General features: G+C 39.2%; 1 protein-coding gene across 1 annotated transcript in view; it reads left to right on the plus strand.

Annotated features, from left to right (window-relative positions):
- The window catches only part of GLIS3 (GLIS family zinc finger 3), a 138,224-nt gene that overhangs the window by 81,106 nt on the left and 35,278 nt on the right, over window positions 1-21,840 (plus strand). The window contains exons 4-6 of the mRNA XM_056323688.1: window positions 538-699; window positions 2,200-2,310; window positions 20,650-20,791. Coding sequence (XP_056179663.1) covers window positions 538-699; window positions 2,200-2,310; window positions 20,650-20,791 — 415 coding nt within the window. The remainder of the gene's footprint in view (window positions 1-537; window positions 700-2,199; window positions 2,311-20,649; window positions 20,792-21,840) is intronic.

Consider the following 21,840-nt stretch of genomic DNA (forward strand, 5'->3'; position numbering starts at 1 on the left):
GGGAATTTTTTTTACTCACCAACAGCAGGGCAGAACAGACTGACATTTCCCTGCATGATTTTGTTGTTGCTTCACAGGTTAGGCTGGTACTTCTGGGAGATGCTTGTGTTTGGCTCAGTTGCTAATACCCAAACAAGCCCAGAGCTGAGATAAGGGTCGCTAGTGCAGGACCTGAGAACCTTCCTGTGTGCTGTTGGGAGCATCAGCCAGGGCTATTTCCCAGATGGGCTGAGTGGTGCTGCGCTCTGAGCTGACTGGTCCCTTTGGGTCTTAGTGTCCCATCTGTAAAGTGGGAGCAGGACACAGGTTTCTAATTCAGCCATGTACAGGTAGGATAAATACATGCTTTTGGTGTAAATGGTTTAAGCCCTGCAGTAACACCTGTACTGAGAAGACAGGCTTTCCTCAGCTCTGGAGAAGCATCCAGCCATAGCAGTCTGGAGGTCTCTGAAAGTCCTTTCAGGCGCCTGTGTGGTGTTTGTTGTTGCAATTTGCAGTGTGTGCTTTCCTTTCAAACAATTTCTTTCTCTTTTCTAGTTTGAGGGTTGCAAGAAAGCCTTTTCCAGACTAGAAAATCTCAAGATTCACCTAAGGAGCCATACGGGTGAAAAGCCGTACCTTTGCCAGCACCCTGGCTGCCAGAAAGCATTCAGCAACTCCAGCGACCGTGCCAAGCACCAGAGGACACACTTGGACACTGTAAGGAAGCAGAAGCCCCACTGTGGTCCCCTCTCTATTACACCATGTGCCCTTTTCCTCCAGCTTGGTGGTAGCAGGTGGCCCATAATCTTAGAGGTAGAAGGGAGAAGTGTCTGATAAGGCTGTTCAAGCTGTTTCAGAAGTGACCCAGTAATATAAGCATGGATGAAAGATGGGCCAAACTAGTTGATAAAAAGGCTACAGCTCCATGAGCTTTGCTGTAGTAACTTTCTCCCACTTAGGTGATTTTAGGGAACCTGAAGTCACTCTGAAAAGATGCAGAAGCCACCTGTGATAATAACTGATTAATAATAATGATGATGATAATAATAATAACAACAAAAAATGTGATTAACTGAGTTTTGTCTGACAAAAATTCAGTTAAGCTTAAGGCTGGAGCATGTACCAGCAAGTCAAGAGAGGAAGAAGAATTTTGTAGATCTAAAAATTTTTGTGTCAACATATTGTTGCTTCTGAATTTGAGTCACAGCTGAAATTTGTTTAAAACCTTCTGTTTCATAATGAAAGATTGTGTTTCATCAGAAGCAAGCAGTTTCCAAAGGGCAGAAGTGCAGAAAGAAAATGAGAACAATGTCATTTGAATTAAAAGGCTGCCACCAAGCTTAAATTATCAGTTTCAAAGAGTCGAGTGTGTGGCTGGTAAATTAATCACTTGTACAAGTTGTTTTCAGAAATGCTTTGTGAAACATAAATGACTAACTTGCAAAGTAGCTAATTTCAGCAAACAGTTGGACTTAATGTTTATTTAATACTGAGTATTGTGGACCTATGAGTCTTCAGAGAAGACAGACAGGTTAGAACAGGCAGAAGGAGGTATTTATAGAGTGTTTATTTGGTGAATTAGATTTATTTGGCTTCCTTTTAAGAAAACTATAAAGGTATTATAGCACTGGTACCTTTCTAAAATGATGTGTTATTAGAAAATGTGAGCTGAAGGAGTTTGTCTTGTACTTTGCATTAAAATGTGTATTTTTGTATGTAGTATGTTTGAAATTATATTCAATGCTTGCTCTGGTTTTTGCTTGCTCTCTTTGTAATGTAGCAGACTAACACTTTTTCTTGTTCTCTTTTTCTGAAGCAGATTCTTCTATAATCTTAAACAGTCTGTCTGGGCCTTTACTGCAGTTTCTTTACCTGGTTCACTAAAGAATGTAATTTCTGATTAAGTCAAAGATTGCTCTGAGGGTGGAAACATTGTGAGTATAACTAACAACATTCATTGTACTGATTACAAAAAAAAAAAAGGTAACAATGAAAGGTGCCATAATGAAAGCTTTCCTTTGATTTGTCTTCCTTATAAGCCTTACTTTTCTCCTTTCCCTTTCTGATAAATTACTGAGCGTTCTGCTTGTAATAATGTAGAACATTTGTGTTCTCTAGTAATGTAGTTTGCAGCATCCCGAGGCTCAGAAGAGATTATCTTGGGTTAAAATAATCTGTGATATAACAGCTGCTTTATCCTTTTTGTTTTTGACTTAGAAACCTTATGCATGTCAGATTCCAGGATGTACTAAACGATACACAGATCCAAGTTCCCTGAGAAAGCATGTGAAAGCCCATTCTTCCAAAGACCAACAAGTCAGGAAAAAGGTAAATTTTCTACCATGTTGACTGGTGTAAAGCTTATGTGGAGAAGTAGGTGTTTTAATATTAGATGTTTCCTTCAAGTACCTGTGCTGATTTCAGACTGTTAAGTAGAAAAAATGCTAATGGGAGATAATAGATATGGGGTTTATACAGACAATAATTTCATCTTTGAATTAATGAGGCTGCCTGCTTTAATGCTTTTATTTTCTGATGTGATGATGAATCACTAAACATACATAATGAGGCAAATAAAAAATAATTTTTGGAAACAGAAATTTTTGGTTTTAAAGTTCTGCCACTAGGTAAATACATAGTAATACAAAATCCAGTTTACTTGGCCAATCTCAGATGGAAGGATGGATTTTGAGGGCGGGTGGACAATATCTGAGATTAAACTCTTAAGTTATATTTCCATGTACCAGACACTTCCAAATACCAGGAGATTTCATGATGCCATTTCCCTGTGGATGTCAAGTCCATGAGTCAACAGTTGTTTATATGTATAAACATATCCTTGGAAAGCTGAATTGTGACCTAAGGGATTTTTTTTTCTGAGCTTTTTTATCATATCTTCTATGAATTAATTAGATTGTTTAAATCATTGAGGATAAAAATGTAAGCTTTCATTTTAAAGGAAAGTTGTCCTGATAAATGGGGAGCATGTATGAACTGGTATAGGGGTAGATAAATGTTTGAGATGTCAGTCCCATGTGAAAAAGTCATAGTTTAGAAGTTTTAAAATTAAATGAGCATTCATTCATAGAAAGTAGCAAAACATTTTCTTCATACAGCATTGGAAGCACTAAGTGGCAGTCTTTAAAGCTACAGTATACAAATTTGAAGACTAAGTTTTGATTTGTGGTTTGTTGAAGCAGGACATGGCAGCAGAGACCAGCATGTCAGCCTCTGAGGAACTGCCCGGTAGTATTCCTGAGGAATTTCCTTTAAAGTTGTATGTGGCCACTCCTGTATCAGAGGTGAAATGACTGAGCATTCATTTTCACCTTAATAAATAATGCTTTGGCTCCCTTACTAGTGGGCATCCTGCCCACAGGCAGGACTGCCAAAGGAGGTCTGTGAGCCCTGTCGTGCCTATCTCAGGACGGCAACGCAGCCATCCAGACACTTTTACAAGCATGTGAAGTAAATGCCAATCACGACGTTGCATTCTGAGTGATTTGTGTGTGATGCCTCAACTAAACTAGCCTGATGGGCCTGAACAGAGGTATTAAACTGTTATCTCCTCTCATTTTGTCAGGTTGTAGTACTATGTGGGATTTTCCTTACTGCATTTCATTCACTATTTGATTTTGCTCATTCTCCATTCCTTCTTTTTGCCAGTTGAAAACTGTCCTTTTTTACTCCTTGCTTGACTCTGTGAGCACATTCTAGACTTAAAATTTCTTATTTCTTAATCCTTGTTTGAGAAGGATTTATTTCTGCTCATTGGTCACATTGATATATGGAAGGGAAAATAAATAAGCCAAACCTCCATAAAAAGAAACAAAAAATTGTGGCATCTATCAAGCCAGATACTTAAAGCATAGATAAAGTTTGGAATGTATCTTGTTTACAAGGTACAGAATTGTTACTGGACCTTTGAGAACTTATAATTGCTAATTAACATCATGCTTTGGTATTTGAAATATTTCCTGGTGGTAATAATAATAAAAAGTAATAATAAAACTTTTAATGCAGAATTAAGGTTATTTATGACTTTAATTAAAAGTGAAAATTGGCTTAATGTCAAAAAAGTCTTTAAAAAAATGTGAATTAATGAAAAAATAACCATAAAAATTCCAAGGTGATAAAGGCACAGTGGAGTAACACTTGCAGCCCTAGGGATCTATTCTGTTGAAATGAATTAAACCCTTTGCTGTCACACCCTGTTAGTCATGGATTCATTTAATATATTGTGCCTGCCTGCTTTTAATCCTCCTTTTAACCTCCCCCTACAAACCAAGTGACATTATTGTGGTGTCTTAAGTTGCTGGCTCCCCAAGACTGTACCTGCAAATGTGTCTTTGATGTTGCATAGACTTAAAATGGCATGATGAAGTATATTCACAAGTGGAATCAGCTATTTGCTGTGCTAAACTTTACATAGAGTCTTCAGCCCAGATTTTGTTGCTCTGTCTTCAAAGCTTTGACCCTTTTCTTGGCTCTCTAAGATAAGGCCAGATTATGCAATGTGATATAAATTTCCATCTCTGAATTATTTTAAGCAGCTTTTGTTGATACATGTTTATGGCTTACCATGTAAGACAAAAATACCTTTTTGGCAAATCTTGTAAGGCAGCCACTATTCCGCTTCTCCTTCCAAACCCCAGCCTCCAGCCATCCACTGAATACATTTAATTGGGAATCTGTCTGGGTAATGGGATGAAATCCTATCAACTAAGAAGATCCCAACACAAATACATTTAATGCAAGCAGTTCAGTAGGTAGTACAACAAACTTTCATTTACTTTTCAAAGGAAAGCAGAATAATAAAGAGACCCATGCCTGCTTTAATCATCTTTGTGTAATTTGTAAAATTCTTCATAAACTTGAGGGCAAACATGTACACAAATAGCCTGCAAACACCTGGGAACAGATGCTGAAAATGTCTGGCAAAACATTTTATGTATAATCTCTGTGCATCATAATATTCAGTCTGTACTTTTAAAATATTTTGGTGGGATAAAAAGCAGTGCTTCCTATCTTATTTTAAAAATGTGGATGTGTCTGGATTTCATTTTCCCTTGGGGAGGATGGATGGAGATCTTTCTAAGCAGGGAATTCAGTGACAGAAAGCTAGATAGCATCCAAAATCAGAGCATAAAGTGATGCTGAGACGAATGCTAATGCACAAAATGCCTCTAGACTAAAATTACTTTTAAAACCTGTCCTTTTCTTAGTCATCTCCTTCCAACTTTGAAAGGCCAACAAACTTTAAAGATTTTTTTGGTGAGTTGAACAGTTACCATGTGGTAATTATTAAAAATGGTTATTACCACAACATACAATGGAAGCTAGGAGCCATATGCGAGTCAAAGGGGACTGGACATTTCTGTGGGTAATGAGACAGTGTTAAAAATAAACATGATATTTACAAAGAATATCGGTGCTTCAAGATCATGCTTCAGGAGAAGTTAGCATCAAGCTAAAACAGATTAGGAAAAAGTGCAGTTACTCTGTACTGCTTATTTGTAGGTTCTCACTCTTTCTCCTGAAATGCCAGCTGCTAGTGGGCACAGTGTGCAGTCTGGATGGATCTTGGGCCTGATCTGGAAGAAGCATCTTCTTCTAAATCGATACTTAAAAATAACCTCCAGGCTCTTCAGGTCTTATTTTATGTATTCTCCTGGGTTTTTTTCATTCTCTCAGTCAATTTTTATAATCCTTTACTCTTCCAGTTTCCTTACTTATTCTGAATTCCACCTTTGTAGCTTTGGATCTTTGGGATATGCTACCTAAACGGAACATCTCCAGGCAACTGAGGTGCATATGCCATGGTAGGACCACTCCCAGGACTTTCTTCTGCCCCAGATACTCTTATAGTCTCTCATCTTTCTGTTTCTGGCCTTCATTTTTTTCCATATGTAGAGTTCAACTACATTTTCAATTTAGAAAGCCTATAGGTACATAAAGGCAAATGCCAGTTAAACACCGGACATGCTGTGTGTTTGCTAATCTTTAGCTAACTTGGACCTCATAGTAGTTTAGGATCTCGTGAATCACCTCACATCAATAATTACTTAACAACTGTTCAGCTTTTTCAGTCTTCCATGCATTTTCAAGGCAGACCAGGACCAGAAAGAGAGGTGAATGAGTTTTTTTCCTTTTTGGGAAGCTCTAGAAAGGAGAGAAAGCAAGTTTCCAGCTGAATAATTTCCTGTACTAGCAGCTTTTCTAATAAGAGGGGCTACAACAGCCTAAACTAATTGTTTCCCAGAATCAATGATAAACATGCAGGATTTTTGAAAGGGAAGGACAAGCGGGAAGAGTTCATGGGCTGAAATCGCTATTTCATTTCTTCTTCCATATACACAGTAAAACCAACACAGTTACTTTTCTTGCTTTGTGGAAGTGCAAAGAACCAGAAGAGTCTAGGAAAACAGAAGGATGAGGGAGGCAGGTATTTGCTTCAGCTAATCTTCATATTAATTATTCTTCTTACAAAACACTATTTTCTGACTTCATATTTGAAGCATTGATACTTTTTGTTCTGAGTAGAATGGCTCTGAAAATTGCCAGCCTATAATATTAGGTGCAGGTGTTACTGGTAGAAATACTGTCGATGTGAAGTCAGGGTGAATCCTTATGCCTATTAGATCCTATAGTTCTTTCTTGGAGAATAATTTTAATAAGGAGGGCTACAGATGAAAGCTTTGCTTTAGAAGGTTCAACAGGGCGGAGTAATTTTGTTCTGTTGAGTCATCCTGTAGAGTATCTAGTCAAAAAACAGGGTGCTACTTGACACAAGTAAGTTATTTTCAGTTGGTTCCACTTTGGGTTTTCAGAAAAAAGCAAATTTCTGTCATTTGTGAACTGTTAATACTGTATTTGAAAATATGAATCCATAGCTCTTCTGGTTTGTAAGTCTTTTTATTGAAATTAGTGAAAATTAAAGTATGCCACATATCATTAACAAAATCCAGAGTCTGCACTATTACATATCCAGTGATTTGAAACCGTTATAGAACGTGAATACTACCATTATGCTTTTCATGAAGATCTATTTGTTGTGCAAGCTAGTACTCAGCCTTGTACAAGTATAAGAACATTATCTTTTTCATACAAGTATACCATGAAAAACAAATCGCTATTTCTGCAGAAGTCTTGCTGAAGGAGTCTGTATTTGTAAATCTAAAATATATATTTAAGTCACTTTTAATATTACAGTGCAAATCCCACTGTGAATGGAATGGACCCTGTACTGTCTTTGTGTAGATCTTTTCTCTTTTAAAAAAGTGCATTTTCAAGCAGATAAGAGATAATAAAAAAAAGGACAATATATTGCTTTGATTTTGTACAGCTGTTTGGCAAGGACAGAATCAGTTCAGCAATATCTACCTTATCATCTGAACAATGCAGTGGTTATGCTTTTAGATGCAGTTTTAATTTTATCCATGATTATACCAGTAAACAACTGTTGTCATATATAATAGTTCTTTAGGCCAGTGTGTCCTGCCAAAAAAAAAAAAAAAAAAAAAAAAAAGAAGAAAGATTTAAAAGATCGTTTCCATTTGATTAAAGAAAAGTGTACTAGATAAGGATACAACTGGTTAGCTCCAGCAGCTTTGTGGAAAAAAGAAGATAATTTGAGCAATTCAGATAAACAAGACCAACTAAAGGGAATGTAAAAGTCTTAGTCAGGGCCCTGAACTGACAGACAGTTTATACCAAATTATATCATATTTTAGTTGATCAGTCTTTGATTCTTTGGCAGTTTTAACAGTGCCCAGACCATGATTTGGTCTTGTGTACATTAGTTACGGATCAGATACATAATACAGACACACTTTGAGATATTGAATGCTTACCTGACAATTGCCTCTGAAAGCTGTCTGTCTCCTGGAAACCTGCATCATCTTAGTTCATTCAAATTGATCTTGAGAAAACCATGCACAGATTCAGATGACCAGATAGTTTAACACCTTAGCAGATGCATAACACAGTAAGTGGTACTCCTAGGTCTCTACAGAGGAGTACAGATCAGCTAAGGCATACAGTGTTTAGTCTTAACTATATTTTGCCTCTTATTTTTTTTATTTGATTTGTACTTAGTATTAGTCTAACACAGCAATTGTGCTTGTGTCTATTTTCCTGGCTTATTCTGAGATGGAAGTTTTATACTGTCTCTGCCAGAAAGCAAATATCATGGAAGCACAGCTTTGGGAAAGGCAGTCTGAAGGGCATTTCTGAAAGTTGTCTGCACTTGGTGAAGGTTTCTTGAATTGTAGTGTATATGGTACATCTACTGAATTACTAAGAAATGAAAAGGGGGGTGAAACTTCAGGAGATAAGGGATACATGCCCAGACTTCCAGCTTGGTTCATTTCTGCCTGGTAATCTTCATTTTTGACACAGATTGGTCAATTGTAGAATGATGGCTGAACAGTGGCTTTTGGGGAGTTGTCAAAACACTCTCCTAAAGAAGATGGACTCCAAGATTTGTTCCTGTGCTGCCTGGTTGGAAGGAGATCTTTTCAGGTGTTACTATTCTGAGGAGGAATAAAGGACAGGCAAGCAGCGTCTCTCCAATCCTGCTGCTATTTGTGCATGGTTTCTTTTGTTGCATTTATTACACTTTAAAAAACTGATCAGCTAGCAATGGCAGGAAGTTTTCCAAATACTTTTCCTGATTGCAATAAAGCAAAAAGATGCTACAGTGCACTGCTGAGATGAACAAAGCTATATGACATCACAGCCATATCCATGCTTACTTTGGACTGTAGTAGAGTGCTGACCTTGACAAGGGTTCGCATCTGAACAGAGGGTGCTTTACAGAAGCCATCTTGCACAGCTAGTTACGATCCTGCAGATACTGCACTTCTGCCACTTCTCAGCCCCTTGTATTAGCAAATAAGGGATATAAAATCTCCACCTTTAAAGGCAGATCTCAATAAATTAATTCTTCTGAAACTTCATCAATTTATATACCTTTTATAACAGTTCACCTCCTTTCTCTTAGAGCCCTGCTATGCATAACATATATAAACCTGTCCATCTTGCAATGAAAATGTTAACAGAAATGGGAAAAAACCCAAGACATGATGTCCCCCTATTGAACAGTATTTCCTGGACATAAGTCATACAAGTGTTTTCATTGCAGGTTAATGTAGAGTTTTCCATAAAGTTTTGAGAGATTGTCAACCATTCTATTTTGTGGGTCATGTCAGCAAATGCATTATTCCATCAGCAAAATAATGCAGAGCTCTTGCTTCTTACAGGGCTGCACACTTCTTGATCATTCATTGTTTATTTTGCTTTATAGGAGAAGCAGGCTTCTTTACTGTGACTATTTGTTGATTTTATGGCACAATCAGTGAAGCTACCAGTTTGTTTAAAGATTTTGGAATAAACAAAATTTTATGCCAGCATTTAGATTTAGTGGAGAACATGAACAGAAAGCAATGGTGATTTTCTTTAGCTATTGGTCTATTTAATTTTGCAATATTTATTTCCAGTTTTTCTTTTCGTTTCCTTTGATTTCTTAGTATTTGAACCAGGCTTTCTTGTGAATCAAGAAACACAATACTTAATGTGTTTCTTACAGGAAATAAATTCACTTCTGTTTTCTAACTCAGAATATTTAATTGATAGGGAAGCGGGAGCCAAGAAGGGTTAAAGCATTGCATCATTGGTATTTGGGCACTAAGCTGGTTACCAGTGACATTGTCCATTATGTGACTATATTAATCTGCAGAAACTGCTTTGTTTGTGAACACCTGCCTTGTGGGGAGCAAACAGCCAGATGCTGTAGTATTAGCCCACTTTGCGTCTGTGTTCTTCAGGTTTCACTTGCCCTTATTCAAACTCTTAGTTCAGATTTCACTCTTAAAACTGCAAAAGGGAGAGAACAGACTGAAAGAGAAGCAAATCTAATTTCTTGCGTTGAGAGCAGTTGAACATAAGGATGTTTTCCCTCATTTGTTCTCTATGGAGTCTTTTTAAAAGATGTCATGAATGCAAAAAGAAGTGCATTCAGGGGCTAAGGGTCGGTGAGCAGTGCCCATGGCAACTAAGAAACTATTCTGCAGAAAAAAATGTTGTAAAGACGAAGTGTTTTAATCCCCGACTTTCATCCCTTTACTTCCTGTTTTCAAAATGAAATATAAATCAGGCACCATGGGATGCAGCAGTTTTTCCTGAAAGGGATGTTGGCAAAAAAGGGATTAGGAATGGGTAGCAGTGTTTAAGGAATTTAATCATTCAATTTGTTGGAAAACTTTTGAAACTACAAATGGCCAGTTTGAGTGTGGTTGGTGAGAAACAGGGAAACAGACCCTGAAAATGAAGGAGGGCTGGCTGTGACTGACTCGCTCCCCTGCAGCTGCTGCAGTGACAGCAAAGTGCGCTGTGGAGGCATGTCTTGCAAGGTAACTCCATCGTGGGGGATATGCTTTGCCAGCAGTGCATGTAGAACTCTGCTCTCCAGGGAGGCGGAAACACCAAAACCCCTGTATGGTTTTCATGGTGCTCAGGCAGCTGTGGCAGTTGTTATAACCAGGAGATTGTTGGTTCACTAATGTTAACATTTGCTATTTCACATGGTGATTCCTCCCTACATTTGCTTTCTACCCTAGGCTTGTACTCTTGTGAGCTTTGGCAGTATGACATGTTGAAAAGTGTACCAGAAGGAATGAGTATTGTCACCCTCGTTGCATTTACACACATGCCAAAAAAAGATCCAGGTTGTCTCAAAACTCCGTAAACAACTGTAGTGCATGCCCACAGCATTTTGTATTCCTCAGTTTGTTTTTGGCAGCAAACAATACAGTTTTCTCCGGTTATGAGTTTTCACTTCCCTGCCACAGCATATGCATGAAGGTGGGCTTGAGAGAGCAGGAACCCTTCTTTATATAGGGGCCTGTCTGACAGGGTCCCTTGAGAGGCAGTCCTGAAGGGCCAAGGGGTCCAGGAGGGCTGGGCGTTCCTCAAGAAGGAGATCCTAAAGGCACAGGAACAGGCTGTCCCCATGTGCTGGAAGACAAGTCAGCAGGGGAGAAGCCCAGCCTAGCTGAACAGAGAGCTTTGGCTGGAACTCAGGGGAAAAGGAGAGTTTAGCACCTTTGGAAGAAGGGGCAGGCAAATTGGGAAGACTATAAGGATGCCCTGAGGTTATGTAGGGAGAAAATTAGAAGGGCCAGAGCCCCACTAGAACTTAATCTGGCTACTGCTGTAAAAAGCAATTAAATATGTTCCTATAAACACATTAGAAACAAAAGGGCTAAGGGGAATCTCCATCCTTCATTGGATGTGGGGGGAAACTTACTGACAAAGGGTGAGGAAAAAGCTGAGGTACTTAATGCTGCCTTTGCCTCAGTCTTTAATGGTATGCCCGGTTTTTCTTCAGGTATCCAGCCCCCTGAGCTGGAAGACAGGGATGGGGAGCAGAATGAAGCCCACATAATCCAAGGGGAAACGGTCAGTGACCTGCCACACTAGACATGCACAAGTCTATGGGGCTACATGGGATGCACCCAAGGGTACTGAGAAGAGCTCACCGAGCTGCTTTCCATTATTTATCAACAGTCCTGGCTAACCAGGGAGGTCCTAGAAGACTGGAGGTTAGCCAGTGTGACGCCTGTCTACAGTAAGGGCCAGAAGGAGGCTCTGGGTAACTACAGGCCTGTCAGTCTTGACTCCTGTGCTGGGGAAGGTTATGGAGCATATCACCTTGAGTGCCATCACACAGCATGTGTGGGACAACCAGGGGACCAGGCCCAGCCAGCATGGGTTTATGAAAGGCAAGTCCTGCTTGATGAACCTGATCTCCTTCTACAGCAAGACGACCTGCCTAGTGGATGAGGGAAAGGCTGTGGATGTTGTCTACCTAGTAAAGCCCTTGACACCATTTCCCACAGGATTCTCCTGGAGAAGCTGGCTGCTCATGGCTTGGACGGGTGCGCTTTGCGCTGGGTTAAAAGCTGGCTGGATGGCTGAGCCCAAAGAGTGGTGGTGAATGGAGTCACATCCAGCTGGTGGCTGGTCACAAGTGGTGTTCCCCAGGGCTCAGTGCTGGGGCCAGTCCTGTTTAATATCTATGGACGATCTGGATGAAGGGATCAAGTGCACCCTCAGTAAGTTTGCAGATGACACCAGTTGTGGGGGAGTGTTGATCTGCAGGAGGGCAGGAGGCTCTGCAGAGGGATCTGGACATGCTGGACCGATGGGCCGAGGCCAGCTGGATGAGGTTCAAGAAGGCTTCGTGCCGGGTCCTGCACCTGGGTCACACCAGCCCCACACAGCGCTACAGGCTGGGGCAGAGCGGCTGGAAAGGGCCTGGTGGGAAAGGGCCTGGGGGTGCTGGTCGGCAGCCGGCTGGGCATGAGCCAGCAGTGTGCCCAGGTGGCCAAGGAGGCCAGCAGCACCCTGGCTTGTGTCAGGAGCAGTGTGGCCAGCAGGGCAAGGGAAGGGACTGTCCCCCTGCACTGGGCACTGGTGAGGCTGCACCTCGAACCCTGTGTTCAGGTTTGGGCCCCTCACTGCAGGAGGGACGTAGAGGGGCTGCAGCGTGTCCAGGGAAGGGCCACGGGGCTGGGGAAGGGTCTGGAGCACAAGTCTTATTATGAGGAGTGTCTGTGGGAACTGGGGCTGTTTAGCCTGGAGAGGAGAAGGCTCAGGGGAGACCTTGTTGTTCTCTACCTGAAAGGAGGGTGTAGCAAGGTGGGCGTTAGTCTTTTCCCAAGTAGCAAGTGATAGGATGAGAGGAAATGGCCTCAAGTTGCTCCATGGGAGGCTTAGATTAGATATTAGGAACAATTTCTTCACCAAAAAGGTGGCCAAGCGTTGGAACAGGGAGGTGGTGGAATCGCCATCCCTGGAGGTCTTTAAAAGATATGTAGATGCAGTGCTTAGGGACATGGTTTAGTGATGGACTTGGTAGTCGTGGGTTAACGGTTAATGATGATCTCAAAGGTCTTTTCCAACCTAAATGATTCTATGATTCTATAGTTCTATGACTCTTATTACCCAGGCAACTTCAGTCTGTGCATTAAATGTGCTATCCTGTCCATGATGCTACTTAAGCATCACCAACATCTGAGCAAGCAGTATTGAAGCTGTGTAAAGGATGCCTAAAAGGTTGCAGTTAACCACCTGGAAGCAGCCTAAACACCCTTCAAGTCCTTATGACTGTCCTCATTGAATGTCCCTGTTCCAAGCTGGGACCTCTTCTGCATCCATTGTTGACATGCAGATTTCACGCTGCTGGAGGTGGGTATTGGCAGCTAGCCTGCATTGGCAGGTACTGATTTTGGAGTCCTCAGTACTGCTCCTGAAGTAATCATATACTGGCTTCACTGGAAGTCCCCATATGTGCACCTTCATCTGCCCATTTGTTTCCTCCTGGTGCTGCAGAGCTCAGCCCCATCTGTTGACACAGTCATTTGTGAGACTGCACTGTAAACTGAATCAGGGTTTAGCAACAACAAAAAGCCCAACCTGAAACAGAAATGACCCATAATAAATGGGAGGCTGCAGGAACTCTGAAAGTTAGCAATGCCAGCCTAATCAGCACATCGTATCATCCAGCCAGGAAACACACTAAACAGACAACTCACGGACAGTAGATGAAACTGTCCTAAGGAATCTTTGCAAGAGTAAAAATCATACACCTAAAGGCAGATTATTTGGATCTTTTCCTAGTAAAGCTGCCACAGTTTTTCCAGGTCTAGCCTTAAGCTGTATTCAGGGTATTCTTTTGAGAAGGTGAATATTTCCTTGTAGGAACTGATACATGCATGAACTTAAGTTCCAGTGGAAATTAACACAAAATCAAATGATTAAAGTGAAGGCCAGTGTTATATAAAGGATGCTTCAGAGTTTAAAAAAAGAATGTCAAATCTGAAAATCTTTGTTTCTGTATACTAACAATTGCTGATGTTATCTACAGTGGCAATTTCTGGTAAGCTGTGACAGGGAAAAAAAATGTGTTTGTGGTAAGTGAAGCACCACAAAAGAGCAATTTTTTCCCTGCTTTTTGAATCGCACAGCACAGCTCTTAGATTGGTGTTCACACCAAAACCACCTAAAAGCCTCTTAGAACTGTGAGAAAGAGAGGATGAAAGAGAAAGCACCATAGCTTTAATGTAGTTGGTTTTTTTAATGTAGTAATGCCTTTTTATAAGAGTTGCATGTTTTCAGATTTGATGCAATCTGGTATGGGGCAGGGAGAGAAGTAATTGTGTGTGCGCACATGCACACACTTGAATCTCTATGGGTGCTTTCCAGTTCTATGGCTGGAGTGAGAAAGAAACAGAAGCAGAATTTGTGAAAATGTGGACTTCTCCAAAACAGTGGCTGTCATGACAAGGAGCATGCTTAGGAGTCTTCTGTGTCAAAACACATTACTTCCAAATATGTAGACCAAAATAATAATCAGTTTTCAACAGAACTGTGACCAAACAAGCTTTTTTGTTTATTTCAGAAAATGGCCACTTAGAATACATCTCATTCAAACTGTACTTCCCTTCTTTAAAGTAAGATTCTCAATTTGATTTTTTTTAATTTGTTTCCTTTCAGATCTGTCCCAGCTGTAATCTTCCCCCATAAAATGATGTTCTTGGTGTTCTATATAATTTTTATGAGGAGATAACCCAAAGTATTTCTAATTTTAGAATAATACCAATCAAATGAAAATTCTCTGTTCTATATGCCATAAAAGTAGAATTCATTTCACGGTCATCAATTTTAATGTAACAGTGTTTTCTTCTTGTAGTATTGCTTCAAAATCAGAATTTCTTCTTGACTTGACATTTGCCAAAGTTAGCTGATTGTGTAGGTTCTAGGTCCTTTTGATTTTTAATGCAGGAGGCTGAAAAACATTTATGGTATGTTTTCCTGATTTAGGTCACAAAGATGGAAGCCATTTTTGTATTTGAACTCAAATGTTTGTAGTAAAACTCTGAGAGGAGCAAAAGTAACTGTTTCTTGTATAGAACCTTACATCCCTGTTGTGCAGATAGGCTAATTTAACTTGAAATTTGTTGGGTTTTCCCAGCTGAAAATTTAATTGAAGCAGAATCTAGGGGCAGATGAAAATAGCATGCACATATATCTGAAAGCTGTGGTAGACAATTAGCAGAATAGTGAATGCTATGGCTCTCTAGAAATCCTGCCCAGATGACTCACTGGAAACAAAGGTTATTGAGGAATTTCTTCTGTCTGCATTGCATCTTTGCCCAAAATGTCTGTAGCCTCCAGAAGCAAGAATTAGAACACTGAGCAAGCATAACTTTTAGCAAGCATAAACTTTTATTGTCTGTTGTCAAAAAAGTTTAGCACTGTGCAAGAAAGCAGTGGAGCTTGAAGCTGATCTGCACGAGTAAAGGGATGATCTGGCAAATAAACCTATAATATGAGTAAACGTTGTCACATACCTTGGCTTCATATTGAACTTGTAATTTTCTAATGGTCACATCTGTGTACTGTCAATGCCATGTTGTTAACAGGACATAATTTTATTCTAACTGTGTAAGCAAATATTAAATTCTGGCTACTCCTTAAGAAAGCTAGTACAATATGTAGCGCTATGTAGACAGATCATGCTTCACTCTCCCCATGCCAACTTGACTTACACACAATAAAAGAGCAGAAGACTACTGGCTTTTCTCTGCTTGACAAATAGGACTTAGTAAACGGAATACACAGACTATCTGAATAAAACAAAACACATTTATAAAGCTATTACAGTTAGCGTAAAACAATTCTTCTCAATGAAACGTATCAGCATTAGGGTTTTTTTTTTTGCTGGTTTTAAAGATAGCAGACACAGATCTTACCTGCTTCAAGATAAGTAGACTATAACCAATGGCTTTGTTACATATGGAAATACTCTACTAGGTGCACAAAATACATACAGTCCATTAAGCCTGCTTTCATGAAAGCAAGATTTAAAATGGCCTGTTTGAATGGCTGGAGGAGTCTGGACTTAGACGAAGAATTGCTAGAGTTAATCTGAGTACATATAGGCAGGTTTTGAAATTACAGAGTTCCTATTTCATGTGATTTGGAAACTGATCATGTTTGAGGAGTTCTAAACTACTTTGCTTCTGACTAAGTGTATTCATAACCACACATTTCTTATGTTTTCCTTGATGGTGTCTGATTTCTATTGAATAGGAATAACGCTGAATAAAATAGCCAGGTTGTACAAAAACATGCAGATGTCAGATAAAGCACACATTGGTTAGAGAATATAGAATAAATGATCTTTTCTTTTAAGGAGACATTTTCTCTGGAATTACGTCATGTACCAGATCAACAGCATGTCTCTGCTCTTGGATTCAGATATAATGAAACTGAAAATGAAAGAATATAGAATCTTACTCCCTTAGTTCTGCTTGTTTCATTTAATCTTGGGTAATTATTTAATCGTATCTAGAATGAACAGGAGTAGAATTTCCATCTATTATCCTGAAAGCTGATAAATATTAGTTGATTGTTGCAGAAGTAAAACAATTGTAAATCATGACTGACAGTGATTTGTTTCGTGTATTAGAAAAAACCTGCCACATTGTGATAACAGGAATGTCTCAGATTTCCAAATACAAAACTTAACAAGTCTTCCATACAATCGAATTATTAACACAGAAAATCTATTATTTAGAACAAATATTTCGTACAGGGAAGTTATAATGGAGCTGAGCAGTTGATTATTAACTTGCCCCTTGGTCAGTCATAAATTTAGTCTACGTTACAGCACACAGAAAATGTCTGTGCTCAGCATGGCAAAATTGTCAGTTACTGATTGCGTCATTCAGCCAGGTACCTTTCTAACCTTACAGTTCTCAAAAATATTTGATTGGCAAGCTTTTGGTCCCATTGTGATTGTACTGGTGCTCAGCTGAGTGATCATGAAGGCAGCAACATGATCATGGGGCAAGCAAGGTATTACAGCCAGGATGCTGGGAAATTTGTGCTGGGCTATGATCTATATGCAGAAGTCAAAGAAAGTGTCAACTGTCTTTTACAGCTGGTTGATTAGCCTACAGTCTAGACTGGAAAAGAAATGCATTGTCATTAGAGCAAAGCAAGAATCAGACTGCAGCAGTTAGATCTGGGCAATTATTCTTTCTCCTTTATAGCTTTTTTAACTGAAGGTAAAATTTTATGGATTTAATGAATGGATGGTTTATTTGCTTGTTTTTAAGATCATCTGTATTTTCATTGTCTGTTCTGTGTTTCTTCACGTACTAAAGAAAAATTGTTACTTGGATTTCCCTGTTCTTGACAAAATGAAAAACATTGGTTTCAGATAATTTTTTTTATTAAAAGTTTTCTATAAAATATGCAAAAATATTTGACTGAGATAGGTTTTTTTCTTGACCTGAATGTCTTTACAGGGAAAAGCAATGCCTTGATCAGCCATATTTGAACCAGTGTGGTTTTTGCACTCAATGTTGTTCCCAAAAGGCCACAGCTTTTATGCCAGCCCTGTTAGTGGTGCAGAGGAAAGATCTGGAAAAAACATTACACAGAGAATGAGCTTTAGATGGCAGAGGAAGGAGGACCCAGCAACCAAAGCATGGTTACTGCCTCTCTTAAGAGAAAAGAGCAATGGTGGGGAATGCAGTTTTACGGAACTTGTGTCTAGTTTGGGAAGCAGCTGTGATTTAATGGCTGGTTCTGCTAAAGGAAGCTTACCTGCTTCTGGTTCTGCTCTACTCAGCAGTAGAGTAGACAAGAGGTCTCCCACCCCTTGCTCCCTACCCTTTCCAACAGTGCAACAGTAATTACTCTTAAAGGCCAACTCGCATACATACCCTGCATTAAAGTTACTCCCAGCAGCTGTTACCTGGTGAGGGCTTATAAAAGGCCTGTGGTAGTATTTTTAGTGGCAATTTGAATTAACAGTGTGTGCCTGCAGTTGCGTAAGTCAGTGTAATATCTACCTCTTGCTCAGGATATTTTATTGTATGTATCTTAAATACATATATGGTCATGCTAATATTACTTGTCATGATATACAACACAGGTATGTGAGTGTGTATGTAAGTTTATAAAATCTATTTCTAGCCCTTGTGGTTCTAAATATGAATCAATAATGATGAGCAAATAATGATGAGTGCATGGATTAAGAACTATCTTCAGAAATCAGATCACAGCTGTCTCCCGGTTTATTTCCCTGTTTTCTGTTGTTGACCCTGGGTTTTGTTTTTATAAGCATTGACATTGGGCAAGCCAGAAAATTTATGCCAGCGTAGGTTGTCAGGATAGATTTGCTCTCAGTATCAAAAAATTTGCAAATGCCAAACAAACCTCCTGAACAGTGCAAAAGTGAACAATGTGTAAAATAGGCTGTTGCTGTTATATAATAAGTGTAACTAATCTGTAAATACTTAGCTCTTGTTTCCTTGTTCTGCTTACTGTTTCATCCATATAAGTGCTATCCAATCATAGATAATTGATCAGTTTCTTACTTACAGAAAAACCCAACCAATGGCACAAGCAACCTCATTAAAGTTCTATTTTGTTTGATAGAATCCTATGTTTTTTTATAGAAGTCAGATGTTTTCCATATTTACTTTCATATTAAATTCTATAGAAATTTAAAGTCACATTATGCTTATTAATAATGTAACTGATAAGAATTTGAATCTGGATACATCTGTCATTTAATTTCACATGCACTTAATTTCATGAAAAAGCCATGTTACTAGTGTAAAAGTAGTCTAGCAGTAAAACTAGAACAACTAGTGGATAATAGACAGCCATATATAGTACAGGGCAAGAAACATTTCTAGTTATAACAAGTTGTAAATATGGATAATAAATGAAAGACATTTGTCTCCCTTCCTTTCTCCCTTTCTCTCTTTTCTCCCCTCTACCCATTCTTTTTCTGTCTGTACAATTCTAGAATAACAAATATACCTTACAAAGGTAGTGTACCTTTGAGCTTAATGACGACTCCCTAAATTTTTAAGAGAAGGAATAATGCACAGCACGCACAGTGTGCATAGGTATCATAGGCTGCATATACCTCTTATGTCACCCTGCCTCAGCTTCTAATGATGTGTAAGACCAACTCTCAACTCTGTTGCATCAGTTTTATACTAATGCATATTGTCAGAAGTCATTTGAATGATTATCAGTATCTTGTGGCACAGTAATGGGTCTTTCTACAGTTACATTCAGAATCCTTCCCTCTTACTCTTTTTTCTTCATTTCTGGGTATAGGATAGACAGAAATTTCTCTTGTTGCTCTTCCTTTCCTTAGGAGTTTGTTAGAGGTGCTAGTTATGTTCTAGTTATTGCTAGTTGCTTATCTTTCATGGCACCAAACAGAGAGGAGAAGCCCCAGTTGCTTCTGTGAGATTTGCTTCTCGGGACTCTGATGCATGAGTGCAGCAAATCCTACTGCAGTAGGTCAGGTTTCTGTCCGTCATGATGCATGAGCTATCCTTCATCAGCATGGGTGACAGAACAGGATATTTGTCTGCATCTCAGCCATTGCAGTGGCCCACATGCATATAAGCACAGACCCTCCTTCATGCTTTCAAAAGAAAGAATACACCAACCTGTGAGCCGAAATGGCCATAACAGGCAAATATTTGTATATATATATATATATATATACACAAAAATATACATATATATATCCAACAGTGACATCAGGCAGGGAGTTGAGACAGGCATCAGTCTCAGCAGCCTGCAGCAGCGTCCATCTGCCAGAAAGCTGAGAATGCAATTTTGTGTTACAGCTAGGGCAGCCTTGTATCAGGGTGCTGCAGCAGGCTTTCTCCCTTTTCCTTATTTTAGTTTGGGGATTTTTTTTTAAAGAAGGCATTATTTTATTGTATTGTTGCCTCAGGATGAGACTGTTCATCCACTTTCATCTGAAAGAAATCTCTTACTATGAATTTGTTTATTAATTTTTGGCAGAGTGAAATTTCTGCTGGATCAGCCAGATAAACAGACTTTCTGTTGATGGATCAGGTACCAGCCAAGTGGCCATGCACGCAGCTGGGATTAGTGGCAGTGGTGGAGTACTGACTTTCACATCAGTTCACCCATAATGTGAAAGAAATGCAATCCTAGTTACTTTAACAATGTGGTCACAAGAAAACTTTGGTCCATATGAAGTGGTACCACTTCCATCCTGACCATCTTGAGTGATACCAGCCCTGGCTGCTTGCTGCCAGTTGCTTGTTTCCAGTGCCACAGCACCTTTGCTTTTCTCATCCTTCAGTGAGCCGGTTCAGGGCACTAAACTGGAAGGAAAATACTTGTATTTTTTGTAGTATCCTTCTGCTGATACGACACATCAGACAATTGATAAATCTCTATTATCCATTAATCAGGACACTTCTCTCTTGTACAGTGTATGACAAGAGAACACACTTAAGTCCATCTGTCCAAGGTCCTGTCGGTACAAGTAGCCCTTGTCCTGAGTATAGTCTTGTTAAGCATCTGGAAGAGTTTCCTTCTTCAGATTCGAAAAATGCCTGCTATAATGGAAGGTTTAGCCAGGATTTAAAAGAGAAGAATTCTGCTTCTGCTCCTTTTCTTTCTCTAACCTCTCAACATTTCTGCATGATAAATTTTCAGTGTCCTGAGGGGTTTTGTGATTTATTTCCATTTTTTGTCCATGTTATAATAATTTCTCCTTTTTTATCTCTTGTGTTTCAGTTGCAATCAAGCTCAGAACTTGGCCAGGACATCCTGAATGACTGCCTTGCAATCCAGCCCCTACAGCCAGCCCCATTACTGCATGATGCTGCAGATAATACCCCGGGACACAGCCCAGGGTCTGCTCATGGTATTTACCCAGGTATAGAAAAGACAGATAAACAGGCTGCTATTTTATTGCTCACTTAAGATTAGGATAATTTTGTAGTGTATGTTGTACTTTGCAGAGTAGGATGTACTCTGAAATCTCTATCTATCTCATGAGGAGGACAGAACCTGCAAAGTAATATAAAAAGATAGATTTTTAACAGACTCTTACACTTTTTGAAGGGAAGCAGGACAAACCGTATTTTATCCATGAAAAGAGCAGTGTTTTTGCTCTATAGGCATTTGACTTCTGCTAGAAATTCACTTGTACCATTCCTTGCAGACTTCTTGAATACATTAAGCTTCATTGAAAATCAGAGTATTTTTCCTCTTCCTTATTCATAGATCACCTATCAGTTTTTCAATGGATCTACAGTAATGAACTTAAATGCTGCATTATGAGCTCTCATATTATGACTGTAAATACACCAATAAGCTATACATACGCCGTTGATGCTATAAATGTGATAATTCTGTTTTATTGTTAAGTTAAGTATCTTGAGATTTTCATATTAAAATACCTAACTGTCATACCTGGCAAATGTAAAATTGCTGTTTACATTTCAGCTAAATTTGAAACATTTGACAAATTAAGAGCGATAATAATCTCAAAGCTCAAGACAACGATGGGCAGTATGTTAACATTTTTGAACGCAGTATTTTAGTAGTTGTAAAGATGTCTGTATTTAAATTTCAGGCAGAATGCATTAAGTCTTCTAGCAGTTCAACTTTTAATTGAGGACGAGATGTAGGAAGCAAAAGAATTGGCTGAATGTTATATGTAGTGCTGAAAATGACCTTACATGTAGTGGCCACTTCAGTTAAGTGGTTCTGTTTTACTGTGAGGCTTGTAAACCTATGAATTCTATGATACATCTTTGTCAAGGCTGTTGTGCGCTACACACAAATTGGTGGTGATGTAGGTTTATGTGACAAAAATCAGGACATTTAAAGCTGTGATTGACTGTATCCTAATTTATAAAATACTTGGTATTGTATGCTGTTAACTTTTAAATGCTTTCATCTGAGTGTAGCAGCTGTTTT

The sequence above is a fragment of the Falco biarmicus genome, chromosome Z (genome assembly GCF_023638135.1).
Source record: "Falco biarmicus isolate bFalBia1 chromosome Z, bFalBia1.pri, whole genome shotgun sequence".
NCBI classification, from domain to species: domain Eukaryota; kingdom Metazoa; phylum Chordata; class Aves; order Falconiformes; family Falconidae; genus Falco; species Falco biarmicus.